The 22,677-nt window shown below is 39.7% G+C and overlaps 1 protein-coding gene across 5 annotated transcripts in view; it reads left to right on the top strand.

Moving 5' to 3' along the window:
* SULF1 (sulfatase 1) overlaps positions 1-22,677 on the top strand; it is a 126,606-nt gene that overhangs the window by 81,490 nt on the left and 22,439 nt on the right. For all 5 annotated transcript variants that reach the window (XM_026115206.2, XM_026115209.2, XM_026115210.2 and 2 more), the window contains 5 exons: positions 9,766-9,916; positions 10,974-11,149; positions 11,718-11,846; positions 12,108-12,164; positions 13,166-13,295. In XM_026115206.2, the coding sequence (XP_025970991.2) occupies positions 9,766-9,916; positions 10,974-11,149; positions 11,718-11,846; positions 12,108-12,164; positions 13,166-13,295 (643 nt within the window). The remainder of the gene's footprint in view (positions 1-9,765; positions 9,917-10,973; positions 11,150-11,717; positions 11,847-12,107; positions 12,165-13,165; positions 13,296-22,677) is intronic.

Here is a 22,677-nt window from a genome sequence, read left to right as displayed (position 1 = left end):
TATACTGCTATAATAAAAAACTTGTCATTTTGTCTATAAAACTGAGGGCAGCTTCAGGTAAAGAGTAGAGGATAGTCCCAGATTCTGCATCTTGCTCTATACCTTGGATGCTCTGTGTCCTTTTCCTCAGTGAGGTGTTAGGGAAACTTCCCACTGTCCATCAGTCTATCATGGGTATGTGGACCGGTCTTCCCATTCATGATTTAACAATACCTTTGTGCCTCCTACCACATAGAAAAAACTGAATAAAAATACATTAGCTGGATTCTACATTAATTTCCCCTCTGAAAATAAGGAGAAATCTGCTCCATCACACTGTGGAAAAGCTCTGTGGTCTACAAATTGCATTTTGGACACGCTGCACTTGATCACACTCGAGAACGTTATTTGTAGTTATATTAACTAGTTTAAAATTGCAAGGAGTAGCAGTTATCATGCATAAACTGACTGCTAGTTGGGGCCAGAATGAAATTTGCCATCCATGGCACATGGTTCAATATCTGTTAGTCTGTAATTTTTTTGTCCTGCTATTGGCTAGTACTTTTAAGATAGGCTACTTTCCCTCACCTTATATTGTTAACTATATCTTTCTTATCGTATGTTCTCTACGTTCCCACATTCCTGAGATGCTAGACTTTGCAAGTAATACAAACCAGTCATCAATGTTTCACAGTTAGTAGGTATTTGGAGTAATTCCTACCTGTATACAGAAGCGATGGGATTGTCACTTTAGTTTGTACATATTTGCTTGAATAGGAAACTAGTTCTTGCGTAACCATCCTGAAGAATTAATATTGCCTTATTTTGTCCAAAGGTAAAGTTAGATAGACTTAACGTAAAAACTGAATTTGTGGGGTTGTACTTGCCAAATCAGTACCCTGAGTTATGAGCTCCAGTAGGAAGGAGCAGGGAATGATTAGGAAAAAGGCAAGAGATCTCCCTTTTGCCTCTCTTCCAGCTGGAAATCATTGGTTTAGGTGAAGCAGCTAGGCCACTGTGTCCCATTTTCTCTGAGTCGGTCTGATTTCTTTTTGAAGTCTCTTGGCCCTTGGCAACCACATCGCCCTGAGGCAACAAGTTCCACAGTTTCAGTTGGTGCTGTGTGCTCAAAGCACTGTCTTTTCCTTAAACCTGTAGCTTGATTGTATCACCGGGTATTTCCTCCTTCCTGTCCTGTGAGAAATAAGGAATAGTCACTGCATCAAATTTAATAGACCTCTCCCATATCTTCTTTCGATCGCCTGTTTTTGCGGCAAGAGAGTTTTAATCTATTTGTTCTTGCTCTGGTCAACAGATTGCTCGCCATTTAATGGGACAGATTGTCTAGCCTTGGGCAAGCTGTTCTGTTTGCTGGGGACAATTCATCAGAGAGGAGGGTAGGCTTCATACTGTGTCAGCTTGGCTGTGGGGGCTGCATCTGCAGAAAAGCACTGAATCATCATGTCTTGCCCTACCTCTCCCCAGGCCAATGCAACTCATTTCAGGCTCCATGCTAGCTGTCCTCTGATGAAACGGTGCTTGTAGGAACTTGCTTCAGTTTATCATGCGCCTGACACTTTCTACTGCTTGGTGTGTTCAGCCCCCTTTTTTCTAGCTTGTGCTGCTAGAACCAATGGATTAAGTTAGTCTCAAAAAGTTTAAAAACTTCTTAACTTTATAAAGGTTGAATGTCACCTGGAAAAATCCAGTGAAGATTCTCATTATCTATTTGTGGACTTATTTTCCTTTGAGTATTTGCGTAAATTGCTTTTCATTTGCATGGGCTCTTGAAATCTAAATACCCTGCTCCGGTAAGCTAGTTGTGAAGTAACCCAGAATATGAGAATCAGCTGTGCCCCTTCCCCATCTTCTGATGTTGTTGGTTTCTTGGCAGCCTTCTTGCTAAGAGTTTCTTCTCTAGATACCTCGAGAGAGACTTGGGAGATTGTTTTGTGTTTCATGTTGCAGTGACTGACTGCATAGGTTAGAGTTCAGTCTGCAGACTAAGAAATGAGACAAATTGAAGACAAACTGCCAAATTGGGTGGCTGAAGCTACCAAATAACTGATTTCTCTAGCAAAAACATTAGCAACATGCTCTGACTAAAAGATACAAGAAGTTAAGTTCTCACAGAAATATTTGGTGCTCTGTGTGAAAACAGTGCAAGAACAATAAAATCCCTCCTGCCAAGGTTTGTGTAACTTGAACGTTTAACCCTTAGGTTTTCTTCCTTGGTGGTCAAGCACCATTTGAATCTCTTTTTCTGACCTTGGGTGACAGCCATCTGACCTTGGATTTTGTTTTTAAAAATGTAGTTGCTATATCATGTTACTGTAACGCCTACCTCCAACAAAGAAGGGAAACCAGGTCAAAAGCTGCTTGCTGGCTTTACAAACTGAGATGGAAGGTTATACCTACAAACCAAAAATTAAGATAGCCTGTCAACCACATGTGAGAGGAAGTTTTGCTTAAAAGGACAGTAGCTGAGGCAGAGCCTTAAATTATGTGGCATTCTTTGCTGGTAAAATGCCTATCATTTGATTGAAATACTGCCTTTATAAATTAAAAAAAAAGAAAAAACCCCAGAAGTTTGGTTAGGAAAAGTTTTCCACTTGCATGTACACAGAGGAGAGTCACTACTGAAGGAAATACTTCACTTCAAGCAGAGTTCTGCCCTCGGTATCTCAAATGTTAGTGCCTGGGTGTCTTGTTTCTCCACTTTCAAACGGATGCAGCAGGATAGTCCATGATATCCATGAAAAATCCATCAAAGCCAAAAAGAAAAGGAATACTTACATCCCATTGTTACCTTATAATGCTTTCCTCTTCAGTACAGACAGCCTTCTGGAGTGGCACGAAAAGTCTTACAAAGACAAGAAAAATAATGAGGCATTCACGGTTTAATCATTAATTTTAAATAATCCCTGTTAATTCTCAAAAGCTCCAGTTTAACATGAAACACAAACTATATCATGCTGGAAGCAATAGACACTCTCTAAGTGTCCGTGCTCCATCCCACCCTCCCCAACTCTCCTCTCTTTAGAATGGTTCCTATTTCTGACAGTTACAAGTATTCCTTAGCTGCTGGCTCCTGGCTATCACCACGAGTGATATATTTTCTGAAAATAAATCATACCAATACAACTACGCTAGCTATGCCCAAAGATTATTTCCATGGAAGACACTGGGACTGGAGAAGATGTACTGAATGAAAGCAATACATTAATGCTGGAAGATTTTTCCTGTGATAATGAATATCATCTGTTAGGGTTGCTAAACTTTTGGAAATGCTGTTGTTAAATATGAAGTTGTGACACAAGAGATGGCTCTCAAGGTGTCCCCGGCAGCTGTTATGGTAGAAGCCTGTTCCATCACGCAATGGAGCAGGAAAACTTTGACTTAAAGGGTGCTCTAATGAAAGCCTGAATTCTCAGTTATGCTTATGGCCTCTGGCACTTTAGCTTCTTTTTACCTTGCAGTGTGAAACAGTCTTAGGGGAACTGTGAATCAGGCCTAAACTGTTTATAAGCTGTGAAGTAAACAAACATTAGAAGCAAAAATCTGCAACAGGCAGGGTTACTGAAGAATGTGAAAACTGGAAATCTGAAACACTTCTTGCTGCGCTGATCCTTAGGCTGGCAGGAGGACTGACAGCTAGATTTTACGATCACCAAGAAGCAGTCACATTGTCAGGCTAAATATGTTAGATGAAACAGTTAGAAATGGTACCAGAGGTCAGAAAGGTTCCCAAGATAATGTGATAAAAGGGAAATAGTCTTTGGGGTATGAGCACATTCGGGGTGCCCACTAGTCACTGAAGCTGAGTCTCAAATATCTGCCAGTTATGATGATCCTGTAATGTGGACACTTACCCATTAGAGGGGGATCACACATTTGCATCTGTAATAAATCTTGGCGTGTCTGTGTCTCTTGTCACTGCTAGCCCAAGGCCTACTTGGATTGGTGACTTAGAGGGAAAAGATCAAAATCATGCATCTCACACATCACTAGAGGTGTGAGTTTGAACAGAAGAAATAGGGTGATATAGAAATACAACAATCAGATTTTCTTTACAAGAGGAACTTCTACAGCAGTAACAGGTTTTTTTTTTTTGAAATAGAAAGGCATTATATTTAATGAATAACAACTTTTTTTCTATTTTATCCTGAAGAATAACAGTTATGTTACACTTCAGGAGTCTTTCATACGTCACATCCCCAGCTACAAAACTAGTCTTGGTTTCAGAAAAATCCACTTTTAAAAGGCAACAAAAGTATATCCAGAAACAGAATGGGGAAAGTCAGCTTTGTCTAAATACCAACTATGCCATCAGTCAAATGTTCTCAGCTCTTAAGCCTGGCCAAAACTGTGACTGCCTGCTTTCCAAGAATAGTGTCTAAACCTGGAAGTCTACATTCCCTGGAAACAAATGATTCAGTTCCTTCTATTATTTACTCTTTTTCTGAAGAAACATCGCTACGTATGCTATCTTTGCTACTCATATTTTAAATAATAATACAGGTGCCAATTTTGTACTGATATGGATTTTTCACAATGAGTTTTACCACAGGTATTTTAAAATGTTGTTGACGTTTATTTTTATTAAAGGAAGATGGTCCTAAGTCATATAAGCACTGTATTATTTTCACTAACTGGAGGACTCCCAATCCAAATAGAAGATTAGCCAGACACTTTTGGGATGAATACCCCTGGGAATGCTATGGAAGCATTCACAATCCACATTTCAGGCAGTATTTCTGTGAACACGATTTTGTTTTTGTTGAATAAAAACAGAAAGTAATCAGGAGACTGCAAACAAAGGCAAATGCAGATTTTCAGCATGAATAATTTTACAAATACTTGTAAATGCATTTATTTCTTTCCATATTAATGCATCTGTAATGGAAATTTATATATTTAGATCAAACTTTTAGAAAATAAATGTTAATTTAAAACAGCACTGATTTCTGGGAGCTCTTAAAAGCACATATAATTTTTTTTCCATGCAGATACCACAACTGTGTAAACAGCATTAACCATGTTGAATCTCCTGTTTTCTTCTTGAAACTGTAAAATATCTTTTTGTGAAAATGGTTTGCAGAAGAGCTTTATTGTGTTTCTTTTTGTTGAATATCACACAAAAGGCAATTCACTTACTAGGAGAAGTTAATGTAATTCATTTCTGAGTGCTTGGCTGTTTGAGGACCCCATTTTAATTTGTCCTCAAGTAAAAGCAACTGTTCCTTTTTTAATTTCTTGTCTAACCTAGAGTTAGTTAGGTACCTTAGAAGTTAAATAAGATGCATTCTTTACTTTGAACTTCAAAATTAAATATACAAGTATTGTAAATATGTTGTCAGTGAGAGCAATTACAGTGTGTGATATGAAATGCATATTGTTCATGTACCTGAAAGTTACTTAGGCCTCTTGGATTCAGGCCACAAAGCTGAATGCCAGTATAATTCCTTTCCTTTCTAAATTAAAAAATATTTAATTTTAAGTAGATATTTGAATGGACACTTAGAGATAAATTAACGATAGATTTCATGCTAAATTTTTTTAAATAGAAAAGTGCACCTATGCTTATAAATATTTACTCCTCCCATAACCTAGAGAACACGTGGTTAGCACCACCGTGTGCTCACCTCTTGTGGTTTAACAGGTGCTAAATAGGCAATGAATTCAGTTTCCATGATGTAGTGCTAATAACAGAATATACATTTACGTAAAGGCATTAAGTGCTAACAGAACTCCAAGCACAGAAGTCATCCCTTTCCTGAGGAAACTGTAAATCTAAGGATAGAGAAGGCTAATCTATCGTTTTGGTTTTGCAAGTGTACACATGGGATGACTGGTCTGTAAATTTATTCACTGGGTAAACGCTTACAAGATCTTGAGGTGATTTTTTTTTCTCATTCAGAGAAAGCAATTTTGAGAAAGTGCCTGACCCAGTTCAGCATTTGTTATTTTTAACAATTTGGGGGATTTTATTGTTTGTTAAACTGGGGGAATCAATTTGAAATTTTGTGAATCTGACATTTTGCAATGTCCTATGCGATGCCAGAACAGATCTAACATGGAGTCTCCACACAGCATGTTCTGCGTAATATGTTCTGGACAAACATAAGTGAGCAATTGAGGGGTCCAAATTTGCCCAAACGAGTATAGCCTACATGAATGACTAACAGTATCCCTTCTTAATAGGGTAATCATTTGCTGTTTCAGTCCTTATCCTCTCTATAGATTAAATATTGATGTAGTACATTGCTGATAATTTTGAACCTACCTAAATGAAGAAGAGCATTTCTTCATGTTGCGTATTTCTGTAAAACGTAAAATGAACCCTCACTCAGTCTCTGGGCACACATTCAGAAGTTAAAATGCTTTGCTGTTTGCTGGCCAACTGGCATGAATGACCTTGAAATCAGAAACTCTACTCTGAGGTAGCACCTGAGCCATGCGGCTGCAGCCCAGCAAAGACCAATGGACAAGGAAGCAGTAGCTCCTTGTCAGACTTGGAGACCATGGACAACCTGAAAATAATTAAGGTACCTGACACTGTCTGCTAATTATGGATCGACAAATGTGCTGTAGACAAGGTAGGCTCTGTGGCAGAGCCAAGGAGATAGAAGACACAGGACATCTCTTCAAACCAATATTTCCAGTGCTGAGAGGAATCATAGAAATTTGGGTGTCCAAATTTCTTTACAGTGGTACTTTTCAGTACAAAGCAAAAGCCTTTCCCCAGAACTGAGGAGCAGGAACGGTGACAGATGATTCTGTGGTGACTTTCAAAGGCTTATAATTGCTGAACATTTAGTTGATATCTCCAACTGCTTCAAGACAAGAGTGTTGTAATAAAAGGTCATCACTGACATGGAAGAGATATCTCCTTTTGGAAAGGTGCTCAGAAATCAGCAATATTATTCCCAGAATTCACCTGTGTAAAAAAAGGTAGACAGATCTGAGGGCAATGTCAGATATACATTCTGGAGCTTTGTGCCTGGCAAGCAGTGCCGTGCTGGTGGCTTTCTGTGAGGGACTCAAACAAGGATATAGAGGGAGCACAGACAAGCCGTGGGGCTTGTCTCTCTTTCTCTCTCTCTCTTTCTTCCCTATTACTCTTTCTTCTCCATTTAGGACCCCCGTCTTTCACATATCTCCATCAGCCTCTGGCATTAGATATTTCAGAAAAAGTACTGTTCCTTGAATTGTCTGGGAAGAAAATTCTGTTCACTCTCTGGCTACTGCATTTCTCACCCAGCAATTCAAAATGCATTTGGAAAGTGTCTATGAAAGGTTTTAGCTGCACTGCTAAACCTTTGAGTGCTGCTTTTAAAGCCTATCCATTATGTGGAGGAGGCTTCTGACGACGGCCTGGGAACATGAGACCTGCGGCTGTTTCAGCAGCTGGCTCTCCTTCCTGGCACAGCCACGGGCTGTCACTGTGCTGCCGACTGAGCAGGGCTCACAGTCACCTCATCTCTCTGCAACAGGGGCACTCAAGAGTGTGCGGGGAGGGGGGGAGCAGTGTTTTGCTGGAGAATGCTGATTCATCAAAACTGAGCCCTTTCATAGGAGAACAGCTAGTTTGATAAACTTCTGAAGAAAAAGAGGAAGGTTTCCACTGGAAGTTCCCTTGTTTTCTGATGGCCTGCCTGATACCTAATAGGTGACTGAGCTCCCAAGATCTATGTCTTCCAGGTTTCTAGCTCTGCTCTTCCATCTGCCAGGGCTGCTGGGTAGCCAAGAACCTAGGGGCTTGTGCTCCTGAGCTCAGTTTCATTAAATTTGAGACAATATAGAGGTTCCTTTTAAAAAATCAGATTTCTTCTACCATGGGAAATGTCAAAATTTTGACTTTACACACTGAAATAAAAGAATTCCCTGAAGAAAAGGAATTCTACTTTAAGTTTGCCTATGCGTAGTAGGAAGGTAAACTTTCTGTCCTTCTTAGCCACAGTGAAAATGTTGACAAATCCTGTGATATCATGATCTCACTTCTATTTTTCCTTGATACTTGTGGTTAAGTAGGTTAGTCAGAGCTAGCTGTATGTCCTAGAGACGTGCTTTTCAAATTCTACCTAAATTCTCAATAATGCTCTCCAGTTAAATTGCAGACTCCATTAGTTTATTGCAGTGGACTATCAGATTCTGCAAATGGTAGGGAAGGAAAGTGGTCATACATTGCTGAAACAATTACAGGATACGGATTTTGTTCAGTTTCTCTTCACCTTTTAGTTGTCATGCATGCCTGGTATAAAAACAGGATTAATGGAGAGCTTTTGTACCATGCATATGTCTATAGCAAACTTAAATGCAAATTTCTTGCAATGCTTTTCCTTCAGAGGTGATATATCTGGGAAGGTATTCTTGTTTCTTATATCCTTTTAAAATTCACAAGCTCTGGTTAGATCACCTCTTAAATCTTCTTCTGTCTTTCCTTTGATGTTTGTGCAAACTTGTAACAAAAACATTGTTCTCCGATTCAGCAGGACTCTGTGCCATACTCCTCCTTTGTACTAGTATTGGTAGTAGTATTAGTTCCACACTGTTGTCACAGTCCATGTTATTCTGGTAATGCATTGTGCTTTATATTCACATAGAAAAATAATACCTGCACAGGGTTTAGTGTATAAATAAGCGTGAATTTGGTATAGGTGGAACTGCACATGTGTTTACCATGTTGCTCAGAATATGGTGCAAAGCTTCTGCTGTATTTCACCCATGGGATCTCTATTTCCCGAACACGCTTGTCAGAGAGCAGCAGGAGGGGGCTGCTCCGCAGGGGGCAGCGAGTGGGAGCCGAGGGTGACGCCAGGCCATGCCTGCACTGTCCTGCCGGTGCCCTACGCGGAGAGCAGGGCAGGGCCGGTGACGGCCACCAGGGTCAGCCTCAGCCCCAGGTCACAGATGAGTCTGTAGGGATGGGACAGGTCCATCAGCAAGGCATGTGGCCAGGCACAGGCATCGCTGCAACGGAGCGGGGCCCCGGTGAGGACCACAGCAAGTGGTGGAGCTCAAACACAGTCCGGAGTGAGTGGGGACCGGCCGCAGCACTTTCTCACCCAGCTCTCCCATTCAGGGCCACAAAGTTGCAGGAGGGACCTTGAGCACAGGCAGCCAAGCCCCTGCAGGGAACTGCACACCCAGTTCTCACAATGCTTGTATTTGGCTTTGGAGACCGGGAAGAAAAATAAATGGGTGCTTTCACTCTTTGGGGCATCTTAAAAACTGGTAACTGGAGCTGTTCTTGCCTGAGTACTGACTGCTACACTTCTTCATCCCATGAGCAAATATCTTTCTTATGAATCTCATTATACTTGTGTTAATATAGGGGTGATATCCGCACTGGAAGCATCAGGCCAATTCACATTAATACTAACTGGAAATAATCATCTTTGATCTCCGGTTTCCATTATCTTTTCGGTTATCTTTATGGGATGCTTTATGGAATGGTTAGAGCTGTTGTCTGACTCAGATAAGCATGTTTCAGGATTGCAAATTCTTTTAAGAAATATATTTTAACATATCCCAAATATTTGTATGGATTTGGTAGTGGTCTTTGAGCCAGAAGCAAAGCTCAAAAAGCAGGTGGTTTTGAGGAAGTGATGAATGAACCAATGATGTTTGGAAGCCACTGAAGTGAAGTTTATTGATATTTTACGCTAGGAATACCAGATATCATGTAGAATATGTGATTTAACTGATTATTGGAGGAATTCCTATGTTTCTCCAGTGCCTGTGATACTGCGTAATTCCTCAGTTCCTTTCTTTTCCTCCCAGCACCCCCAGCTATAACTACGCACCAAACATGGATAAGCACTGGATCATGCAGTACACTGGGCCCATGCTGCCTATCCACATGGAGTTTACAAATGTCTTGCAACGCAAAAGACTTCAGACCCTGATGTCAGTTGATGATTCTATGGAAAGAGTAAGTTCAAGAAACTACTGTGAATATGTTCTTATTAGTCTGTAACAAAACTAATGTATTGAGAAACTGAATCTTTCCTCACCTTCACCAACCATAGCCTGGGGAATGCCCCTGACTATGATGAATTACTCCAGATAGTCCCCGTACACATAAATTCTCTGTAATGTTGTGCCAGGCTCCTGGCTTTTTCAAAGCTTGTTGCTTTCAACTGGTGGGTGAATAAAGTGATCTTTTTTAAAAAAAAAAAAAGGGGGGGGGAGAAATCACTGGGCCTAATATAAAGCCTGTTGTTAAGACAAGATGCATCATCTGCTTGTATGCATGCATACACACAGGGGCACACATGACAATGTCTATTCATTTCCCACACTCCCTTCACAGTTCATCTTTCAGCTGAAATTTGGGTACTGGCAAATCAGAGCAACACTGACCAAAAACTCAGGTGTCTGTCTGCTAGTGTTTGCAGGAGTTAGGTGATGCAGTGTGCAGCTAATTATAGGTAACATGATACATGAAGTATTAGGTATAGTTTGCCTAACTTTTTGTTCAAAAATCAAGCTCCATGACCAAAGATCTCCCCCCAGATAGATTTCTTTAAACTTTAATAAAAATTTACAGCCTTTTCCCAAGCCCACAGTGGTAGAGAAGGAGAAAACTGTAGACTAACAGTAAATCAAATCTGAGTACCATTTGCTCTAAAGCTGTAGTAGATTTTTTTCTCAAGCTACGTTTGAGTTTACACTGACTTTTAGACATCGTAATACAACTACATTAGTAGTACTATACTTTTCTGTTAAAATTTTCTGGACCCGCTCTCTTTCCCTAAAGCAAATTCCTCTCTGTCAAAAGTGAATTAAACTTGTAAATTGAAGTTTTTAGCTGCACAGTTAAGGCACTATGCAGAAATGTCTATCTCCAGAATGTGTATTTCAATAACTTCATCAATGCCATGTTTGGTTCTGCGTACCTAAAGCAGTAAAATGATAGTTATACACAATTATGCACAAAACATGTTTTGCTACATTTAATTCAGAGTTTTTCCTGTGCTATATTTCAGTTATACCAAATGCTTGTGGAGATGGGAGAACTGGAGAATACCTACGTTATTTACACTGCTGACCATGGTTACCATATTGGGCAGTTTGGACTGGTCAAGGGGAAGTCAATGCCATATGACTTTGATATTCGAGTTCCTTTCTTTATTCGTGGTCCAAGCGTAGAGCCGGGATCAGTGTACGTTCTCTTGTGTCCGTAGGACAACTGTTGAACCTAATGCAAAATGTTTCTAAGCACATGTAGTTGTCACTATATAGCTTCATTTCATAAAGGATGTGCTATTATTGCAGAGCAATGACTCTTAAAAAAGGCATGTCTTTCACTAAACATGCTGTTAATAAGTTATAACGTAGATGAGAAAATTGTATAATGTATAGCCCTGTGTGGTTATGCTTTGGGCTTTGCTTTTAAAAAGTAGGTGATCATCTTTAGTGCTCACGTTCTGGTTTAGCAGAATGGATGGCTTCATGCCCTCATTGTGAACAACATGAAAAGAACAGTGCAGCTATTGCACCTCCTTGTTTTATTGTGCTTAGCTTTTTCTTTGTGATGATATTCTACAGTCCTGGCTTGTCATTCTCAAAGTCATAGCCCTCAAAGGGGAATTTCCAAACTTAGCACTTCTGTAGAGCTATACATCTTCAAAGCCCTTATAAATATTAATTACCATTCTAATTCCAAGAGAATGTGAGGACTTACATATCAAACACGTAATACAACTATGACCTTTTCTGTTGATTTGCAGCGTGCCTCAGATAGTTCTGAATATTGACCTTGCTCCAACAATTCTGGATATTGCAGGACTTGACACGCCTCCAGATATGGATGGCAAATCTGTCCTAAAACTTCTGGACTTAGAGAGACCAGGAAACAGGTGGGTGACCACTTTTTTTTTAGCCAGTTCAGAAGCAAACACCTGAGTAAATCAACAACTGAGTGGAAAAAGAAATTCTGTGAAAATGAGCTGTGTCAGGCCAACCATCACAGCTTTCACTTTTGAAGACTGTCTTAACTAGCACATCTGTAAAATAACAGGTATATATAAGCAGAGGGGTGGGTTTTTTTAAAAAAAAATGCCAGCACTAGCAGTGGCATACATAGGCATCAGCAGTAAATATTATTATTTTGCTTTTAGGTTTCGAACAAACAAGAAGACCAAAATTTGGCGTGACACATTTCTGGTGGAAAGAGGGTAATTATTAGGGGTGAGAGAGTTTGGGGACAGCCTGCCTTCTGGGAACACTCTTGTGCATGCTTTCCTTTCTGCTCTCTCCCCTTTCTTTTTACAGTCAGTAAAATTGCAAATTTTGAAAGCAAACTCACAAGCCTGACTTCCTACTTTCCCACCATTGGCTATGCAAGCTGCTTTCCTTCCAAATCCCTTCCTCAAAAGAAATTTGAAAGCATGCTTTTCTGGCAACTTTTCTAGCCTGCATCTCCTACTTCTCTAACATTTACTTGTGACCACTCGTGTCATCATCTCATTTTCTTTCCAGTTCTATCGCTCTATTTCAAAACCAGCTGTGCAATATTCTCTTACCAATTGGTTCTGTATTTTCTAACTCAGCTGGGAAGCATTCTTCATTTTTGTTCTAGCTAAGAAAAGGCTTATGCATAAATGAGATTTATGACTGTGGCTGCTCCTCTTTTCTATCACACTTTAGTCTCTCTTGTCTTGCCCATTACCACAGTGAAAATTTTCTCTGGGTAAAAATTTTTCAGCAGTTTCCCTTTGGCACTTAGAGCTTTTACAGATTATGGAAATCTTGTGTATCATACTACAAAATAATACTTATAAGAGACATTGTGATATATTTGGTATAGCCACTTTAGTGTTAAATTGGTGTGGAAGTCCTCTAGTCTCTTCTGCCGAGCTTTTCAGCAAGGCTAATACTGCTTCAGCACATCTTGCCTCATGAAAAGCATACATACACTTAAGTATGAACGGTGCTGAACTCTGTCAATTAGACTTTTTTCAGTGGTCCTTATTTCTCTTTTGGTAATTTCCAGCATATTAGCTGAATCTTTCCTTCACTACATGAACTTCTGTCATTAAAGGTCACTAGAAGAAATTTGGGGATTTTTTTCTGAACAAGACATTAAATCTTCAAGTAGCTTTGCTTTTCCAGTTAAATTCATCACCTCCAGAGTTTAGAATAACATATATAAAATACTCAACTTTTTTTTTTAAAGCAAATTTCTACGCAAGAAGGAGGAACCCAACAAAAACACTCAGCAGTCTAATCAACTACCAAAATACGAGAGGGTAAAAGAATTATGCCAGCAAGCAAGATACCAAACAGCCTGTGAACAACCAGGACAGGTAAGCTGCAGACAATTGCAGTCCTGTATGTGCCACAGTGAAATAAATATCTTTTACAAGGGGTAAAAAGAATTTGAAGAAAATGGTACCTGGAATATAGCTAAAAGACCACTATTCTGAATACCTTCAGAGCAAGGAAGAACCAGACACAAATTACTCTAAGCGAAAGTCCAATTTAAGACCTTGGAGGGCTGGTCCTTAATGCACTGCCTGCAATACAGGGCTTATGGTAAAACTCCCACATTCAGAAGTAACGTTACGTGACTACTTTCTTTAATTCAGTGTGTCGCCAAATATACAAGATAGTTCAATAAGAATTATGAAGAAGAGAACCTTTCTTAGTAGTAAAAACTGGCATTCACTGGACTAATTCAGAGTTCCTGCACCAAACTGGTTAGGCCTATGGTTAAGCATTATTGCACCTGTTGGGGTGAACAACTGGACAGCACACTTACTGATTGCCATGGTTTATTATTTATTGAAACACATGTAATAGAAAGGTCCTATTGCTCAGAAGGAGTTTCTATAGAAGGTCACAGTAAAGAATCAGGTGGTGATGCCTACATAGAAGCGTTGCTTTTTCTTCTCATGGCCTTTTGTGGTTTTAGTATAATGCCAGATTTTGATAAAAAGGTCTAACTGACTGCTCACAAAAAGAAGTTACTACATGCCTGAATAGTGTAATTATAGCTCCAGCTCGGTAGTGCTTTTTTTGGGGGAGGGGGTACTAAACTCAGAAAAAAACTAGTCGGACCCCAAATTCTGTCTAACTGGTTCTGAATTACTACTACACCTATAGTAATGACACCAAGGTGAATTTACTGAGGAGCTGCAGCCCCTCCCGGTAACAGCGCCTGGTGCAGGCGCAGGCTGGGCAGCGGGCATCAGCTCGCAGCCTGCCTGGCCGCCCTCCCTCTCCGTCCCCCCACGCGTCCCCCGAGGCGTGCTAGGACAGTTCTCCCAGTCACGCACCAGCGCGTTTCCCTCAGATGTTTGGTCCGGCCACTGCAGCCGGCTGTAGGCCTGGCGTCGAAATGTTGGTAAACTCTTTTGGACGGGAATATAAAGCCTTACTGTGCTCAGCTCCCATCCGTAACCACCCAGGGTGCTCTATCCAAAGCAGGTAGAGCTCTGCAAAGCCAACAGGCGGGCATCGGGACAGCCTGCTCGCTTAGTGCAGTGCTCCTTTCCTACCTTGTTCCTTGTCATTCATTAGGGCATAGCGTTACAGTAAATCTTAGTTAATCCTGCATTGGACAGGAATATGTTTTGGCTGGCACATCATCCTTTAGATCCTTTGCCACAGTTCTCACCTCACACAGGCTCGTTAAATATAGCCACTTTTAAAGGGATATACACAATGTCACAGTCTCACCCAAGGGCAAAGTTTTCAGGAGTTCAAATACTGCCATTGTAAACAGAGATTACATCTGAAAAACTGAATATTTTTGTAAAAACTAAAGGGGATCAATGGAGTCATTTAGACTGTTAGACGCTAAAATGTTTAGTTTTTAAACACCAAAATATTTTCTTTGCAATTATTTCTTATATTTATTAGCTCTTATGCCAAAATCCAGGTTTAGAATAACTTTACTTTTCCACATGTGAATAGAAAAGGTTAAGTGTCCTGACCAGATAGCGCACCTGAAGCACTAGAAAACATGGCTCACAGTGCTACTCCCAATCTGCTGTGGTAGGTCTGACTTTCCATCTGATATTGGTAAATCACCTTTGATCAAAAGGTGGGGGCAAGGTGTTGAGCCAGACGTAGCTTACAACAGCGATAGCATTTGGCACTGGCTCTCCCACCTACAGACTCCGTGTCCTCCAAATGAAGAAGATCCTTTGGTTCCCTAGAGCCCAGCAGCCAGCCCTTACTGCTTAATGAAGGATGGGGTTGAACCAATTTTTCAAGACAATTTTTCAATCCTAATCATCAGTATATATTTTATTTTCTTCAACAAAGAGACTAAAATTGGCCCTGAAAGAAAATTAAAATTTAATGGGCAAAATCATTTTACTTTAACACAGATGACATTCCATCATCCAGTGTGAGGGAGCATAGTTTAATATGAGGTTCCTCCAGCAGATTTCATCTAGCCATTTTGCATCTCTTGGAAAAGAGAAAGAGACTGTATTTTTATGTGTTTCTTAATTTCAGTTTGTTTTGGTCTTTCGGAAGTAGTATCTTTAATTTTAATTACATAGGTGCATATTTACATAAAATTTTATTTTATGATCACTTATAATAAATCCTAAATTAACCCCAGTCAATTACAGTTACAATCATTTAATTTAAAATCACCACAGAATGTGTGATTGCTGACAGATTTTTAAAGAATGAAGTTACTGGTCTGTGGGAAGTTGCAGCTAAGCACTTAGAGCTAAAAAGAAGCATTAGGTGAATTAATACACTGATATTGTCTAGTACATTTAGAACATGTTCTTTATTTTTAATTTACTTCAGTTCAATATCTGGTTCATTTGAAATGGAGAACACAGCTGGGAGCTGAAAAAGAAGAAAAATTGTTTTTTTCCTGTTCTAAAATGAGGTGTGATCCTGAGACCTACTAGTTCCAAAATCTCAAAGGATGTGGTATTCAGAAAAATAACTGCTTCAACTTATTTTCTTTGTTTAACAAGTAACTATCAAATGCAAAAAAAAAATTTATGTTATTTAATAATGTTATTTAATTAATAAAATCAGTTTCAAAATGTCAAAGTTCTGTCTACCTTAAGTGGTTTGCAGTTTTTGATATTTCATTGATACATATTTCCCCATTCAATTTTACTGCAATAAGATACCCATAGAAATAGTTATTCATCTGCATCATCAATTTTCTTCTATGCTTTTGTTTTAAAATGGGAAACAATGCATGCAAAATTTTAATTAAATTTTGTTAATTTTGCTGTTGAGCAAAAATAATAGTATGTGAACAAATGTTTTTCTGGATTAATATGACCTTATCTTGACACAAATCTCCTCTCAGATTTCCAATGAAACAAGCTAAGATGAGAATATATGTTAGTTCAGGAGGTTTAGAGGCAAGCTGTTCAAATCCTCTGGCAGGTTATTTTTGTTGAACTCACTCCATCTTCTTACCCATGAAATCTTCTGGATACTTAGCAAATATCAAACAAGAGCAAGTTAACTGTGTTTTAATTTATACTTTTTCTTTCTCTCTTCCCTAACATAAGCACGTAATTAATGGCTTCAGTTAATTCATCAGTATTTATTCTTTTTCTCCCCACTTGTCTGAGTTATAAGCACTTTCCTGAGCAATAATTTGGACTTCTGGGACTAAATACAGATAGCAGTTACCTTTTGAGGTCTTGTGATTGATAGGCCTGGTGTCTCTGCTACACTATTCAATCCAATATTTATAATTGGTTTCAAATCCATAGCAAAACATGCATTTTCATCCTCTTAAAAAAGTTGCACAGACACAACCTTATTTTAAGATTTTTCCCAGGATTTTTCCTTATTTTATTTTAAGAATCCATCCTCCCCAATGGAGGACTGTGAAGCTCTGTGTTTAAAAATGCAGCTCTTAGGTTGGATGACTCAGCAAGCAAAGGCAGACCCAGGTCTGTTTATTTTACAGGCATACATCCCCTGCCATCTGCGCCGCGCTACCTGCCAGCGTGGGAACAGCAAAGGGCTGGAACTTGTAAGAAGCGGCTGCCTGCTGCCAGCTGAACCGAGCACTGGCAGCAGGCAGCACGGAAAAATGCTGCGCGCTACGTGTTGCCTGCCCATGAACTCACACGGAGCTAGCTAGATAGAGCCCCCAGCCCCCTTCTCTTCCTTTTTTTAGTGCACCTCAGCTCTAGCGATGCAGAATATTGTGTTTCCTCCTGAGGAAGTGTATCCCCAAACTGCCCTAAAGAAACACTGCAGATTTGGCTCTGTTCTGAAAATATGCCTGAAGACCGTACAATGAGATTTTAGTTAGATTAGGTCTGAACGTGTTTTATAGTCATTTAAGGCTTCACAGGTAGTCACTGGAGACATGTTGCTGAATCCAAGCATCAGCTCTGCAGTAAATGTGCAAGACTCTTCTGGCTCTTATCCAAAAAGCATGTTATGTTGTCTATACATATCTCTTATTTCTTGCGTATACTTTGCCATTTTAAAATCTAGTGAAAAAATTTAATTTTATTGTTCATATCATTTTTATCACATTATCATATCAGCATTCAGTCAAAAACCTCTCCATTTGTAATGTTGAAAAAACACTTGCTGTCAATCAACTTACAGATAATATTGTAAAGGAAATTAGAATGTGGCTTATTAGGTGTAGTCTGGTTTGGCTCAAGTATCCATGTTCTCATAAAATAAATATCACAGACCATACATTTGTAAAGGTCAGCTTTATGGCTAGCTGCAGAGTATGAATAAAAACACCTAAGCTGGTGAGAGCTGGGTAGAAGTGTCGGATGACTAGCCAGAAAGTGACAGCTAGACCCCAAGCACCCACTAAAACCAAACTAAAATTATGGTATGGCATGTCAGCATCCCGCACTGATCCTCCCGGTTTCAGGGCAGCCCCCTGACAACTGCAGGACTAGAAAGGCACTAAGGCTGCGCGTGTGAGGGAGCGTTACCCTATGGCTATTCCATATGCTGCCTGCCGTCTCCGCTCATCCTTCTCCATTTTGTATCATATGGCACCTATTCAAACAGAACTACTTACAGCATCCCTAAAGAGGGGTATTAGCAGCCTGGTCAGTGTAGGTTACGGGAAGAAAATAAAATATTTTTATTCTTAGTAGTAACAACATTCGTTTGTGTTTAAAACAGTGGCAGCTGCTCTTATCAAGCCTTCTACCAGAACATCAGTTCAAGGCTGGCTCTTCTTTGCCATCTGCCCATTGGCACCATCTTTCCGTAATCGTAATTTAGCAGAGTGCCTATACACAGGCTTAGTTTCATACATATGTGTACAGGACCACTCATGTGCTTAAAACTAAGTGCATACTTCAGTGCTTCCTTGAACTACTCTTGTAGCTATTGGCAGCTTTAGACTCTGTAGATTCATCCTTCATACCTGACAGAAACAGCATCTGCAGCTCTGTTGTTCAAGAATTCATAGGAATTGCCAGAAATCACTATATTCTTGGTTAACATACCAGCCTGCTTATGACTTACAACCACATGAAGATAAGTTACTTTATCGCCAGAGATAATCCTTCAAAGCATAGTATTTCATATTTCAGCCTAAATATTTCATATTTCAGCCTAAATATTTAAGTTTTGTATTCAACAGAGGGCAGCTTTTTCCAGATTTGACAATTCTTTAAATTTAACCAATTCTTAATGTGAAGCACCAGTTCTGTTCTGGATAAAATCCAGAGATATTCTTGTCTAGGAAGATCTTCTTTCCACCAGTATCATCCCTTCCAAAACATGACTGTGTTCAGCATTATTAGTGCCATCTTAACAGTGTTCCCTAACACACAGATTTCTTTGGTAGAATAGTACCTTTCTGAAGCAATTTTATATACCAAAATTGTTTAGACAGATAACAACATAACATAGCATTAACACAGCATAATCAAGAATCATTTTTAGCACTGTCTGTAATACTCCTTTGTGGTTTGCTTTTTGCAGAGTTTCCATACTAATGTATCCAGTTTAATATAGTATAAATTAAGTTCTCTGCACCCATTAGGAATCTGATTATTATTGGTATTCCTTTTATAACTGAATGGCTAAATTTATCGTTGAGTGTCACTGACTCCTATTTATTTGCACCTGAGAGCGGATGTTTATTGGAAGATCAGAGAAGTATATTACGTTGAGTTGTAAATACAGAGAAGCTAATAGATTTGTTAGGGAGTGCGAGGGAGGTGACATACTTGATGTATCAACCTAAGTGCTTACACTTCTAGAACTGACAATGCAGTCCATGCATTTTTTACAAGCTAGAGAACAACTGTAACTATGACATTTAAAATCAATCACGCCTATACGTCAAGAACACAAAATTGTATAGTCTGAAAACTTACAAGGCAATTTTCCCTTTCTTCCATTTCTTAAGCACTGTGAAGTAGCTTGAAATTGGCAATTTTAATCCAGTTCTTTCTATTATTCAGTGATTAATTTCTTGATTCTTTTTTTCCTTCAGTTCTGTCCCTGTGTGTATTAACTGTGTGTTTTTCTTAAGTCCCTGCACACATTCCCCCTATATTACATCAATTTTTATGTGACAAGTTGCTTCTCTATCTGTTGAATCACTAACCCGTTGCACTTCAGGAACACTTCCTCAGGGGTATGGCTGTATATAAATAACTGTTTTTGAATACATTAACATGAGTAAAATTTGGAACTGTGAGTGATTTAATAGAAGTTGGTCCAACTATGAAGGAGAGTTGCAAAATCTGGGACCTGCCCTTGTGGGTGGCGTCAACCCAGTTCTAAACTCAAGGAGGTGAATTTTGTTCCACAAATGTGAAGCAATTCCAAATTTCCTGAGTGGACCTGGCATGCTGTAGTTGTGAAACAGCTGCACTTTGCTTGCAATCTTCAAATAACATCACAATATAACAACACAAATCAGCATTTCCAGGAGCACTCAGAAGCCTCACTCAGGACCCGGGTTCATGACTGAGGTGTGGGAATGCATGGAGGCCACAGCCTTAGCCTATAAACGTTTCTCAGTATTCAGGTCCAGTTCAGCAGAAATAAACTGTTGCTGGTCTGCACTATTTACCATAGCCAACTAATTACAGAGCACTTTTCAATCTGCTCCATGACAGGGCCTCTTTGAACAGCACAGAGAAAGCAAGAACAGGCCTTATTCCAGTAGCACAGCCCTAAACCAGACACCTGGACCAGTATTATCACTTTGGGTCCCTTGACACACAGCCAGCCCTGATGATTGCTGGTAGAGGAAAGTGGTACACACATGCAGCCTACTACAGGATTTTCATGTACACCATTTTTAAACTGAAATCATACCTTTCTAAACAGGAAAAGAAAAGGAAATTACGTCTTAAAGACATGTTTAAATTCATAAAGTTTTCCTTTTCATGCTTTGTCTTAACATCCCCTAGGCTGAGTAACAATATTCAAAGTTAGTCATAAAAGCAACCATTACTAAAATGAAAAAGCACCTGTAAAAATATTGCAGCTGTGTTCTATTTCCGGTTGCATGTTTTTTAAGGGTTTCATAGCTTTGTGATAAAATCTGACAAGATATTTAACACTAAAGTGTCTACTGCAAATGCAGCGTAATTACATTTCATAGAAACCTTTAGCTTGCCTACTATTGAGACACACCTTTCATGAGCTGTCTAATTAATTTCCCTTGTATATGAGGCAGCAGCAGCTCTCTCAAAGCTGTCACAGTCTATTAACCAAAAAACGTTGATCTGAAATCCTGCATAAGTGGGTGTTTACAGTGCAGCAGACCACAATGATTCACACCAAAGGTATATTTTTTTATGCCTTAATTATTTTCAGTAATGAAATAGACTTATTTAATTTTAGGGCTGCAGCACAAAGTGCTTAATACCAGGAAATTGCAACCCTGAGGTAGTTACCGAGTCATTTGCTGCTGTCTGCCTTGTTCCAGTTAGCCATAAGTTGCGACTGGAGCTGTGCTGGCTGCAGCATAAAGCAAAGGGACCAAGTGCAAACAGTACCCTTTTAATCAGCTCATTTGCCCCTGCTTGTCTTTGAAATGACTTTATGAGGGTCAGCTTCTACCCCCAGATGGAAATGCAGCATACCTTTAAACCTCAGGTTTGGCAGAGGTCAGAGCAGCCAAGTGATGCTCGGTACTGTTTGCCTTTGCCTCTAGGCTGCAGAGGGGCCGGGGCGGCAGCGGGCACCGGGCTCAGGGCTCAGCAAAGCCCCTTATGGTGGTGCAGCTATGCCGGCTCTCGGATGCGGGATTTCAGGACCCCTTTGATGTTGGGTATTAAGGCTGCTCTTCCCCGTTTGCTTCCTCTGTGAAGTTAAATTGAGGCTGAGTGAAAAGCTGGGTGGAGGGGAGCTGAGGTGAGATTGAAGTAATTGCTGGAGGGTGGGCGATGAAATGAGATGAAAGAAGGGAAAGATGAGTCAATGGCAGGAAAAAAGACTGGCACAGGTTGTGTTTCACATCATCACTGATATTATCTTGTTGCAGCCAAATGGCAGAGTCCTGCTTTTGCTCTCCCTTTGCTTTTTATTTTTTTGTTCTGAGTCCTTTCCCCTCTTAGCAAGGGAGAGAAGAAATCAGCCTGGGAGTCCCAAAGTCAGCCAGCAGCCAGACACAGGCTGAGGATGAGCCTGTCCCTTATTCCTATGGCAACAGCGAACTGTTAGATCACCTTAGGTGTCTTGTGAAACATCACCAGAGAAGCAAAACAAACAGGGGGATAACTAGAAGCATATATAACTTAAAATTTAATGAAGATACATTTAGTTTGTGTATATGCCAATGTTTTCTTTTCTTGATGGAGAGATTGGGGACCCAGAAACCTAAGAAGTCTTAGATTTCCAAGAGCAGTTTGGTATTCAGAGTGGGAAGGCAGGTAGAAAATGGAGGAGGGGAAGGGGCAGTACATCAGCCAGAATGTTCTTTTATGTGCATTAATGCATTTTATAGATCTTAAGATGAGAAGAGAGACCATTATGACTTACTGCATAATGCATGCTCAGTTCATGATTGCACTGGCATGGGCAGGGATTCAGGGAAGTTAGTCTAAAAATTCCATTTTAGAATTCTAAAGCATCTTTATAATGATACTTTTTAAAGCAAAAAAAAAAAGAGGAACTGAATCACATTTAATCTCTGTTTTAAATAGAGAACTATTATTGGTTCATACTAGACACAGAGAGTCTTGTTTCAGTGTTAGTCATAATAACTGTTAGAAAATGATCTAAATGACTGTTGAAGCCACTTCCAGAACTGTTAGTACCTGTTGCTATAATTAACATTAGACAAAGAAATGCTTATTTTACTTTAGAATGGTACTTCTGAGTTTCATTAAAAGCTAGTGCCACAAATGTGTAAGTATAACGTACCCAGTAAACACAAGGAATCAGTGCTTATCCTGTAAGCATCTTCTCTCACCGCTATAGGAAAAATGCACATGCTACTGCAGAATTAAATCTAGCAAAGTGTTATAGCTCTCAGATACCTCTACTTGTTGATGCTTACACAGAAAGTCTGTACATGAGTATGATTTCTCAGAATATAATCAGGTGCGAGCAGACCTACACCCTTCTAAACATGGCTTACTGTTTTGGGACCAAAGCCATGCCAATACACAGGCAAGATCTCTGAGTGTAGGACCCATCTTCTAGACCAGATTAGGCTAGAACTTGCTCTTATGGTGCTGTGGGTCAGTCTATATTTCAGTGTTTAATAGAGAGGTGCTGTACGCC

This window comes from Dromaius novaehollandiae, chromosome 2 (assembly GCF_036370855.1).
Source record: "Dromaius novaehollandiae isolate bDroNov1 chromosome 2, bDroNov1.hap1, whole genome shotgun sequence".
Lineage (NCBI taxonomy): Eukaryota > Metazoa > Chordata > Aves > Casuariiformes > Dromaiidae > Dromaius > Dromaius novaehollandiae.
Note: the sequence above shows the minus strand (reverse complement) of the source record. Positions and strands in the feature narration are given on the sequence as shown.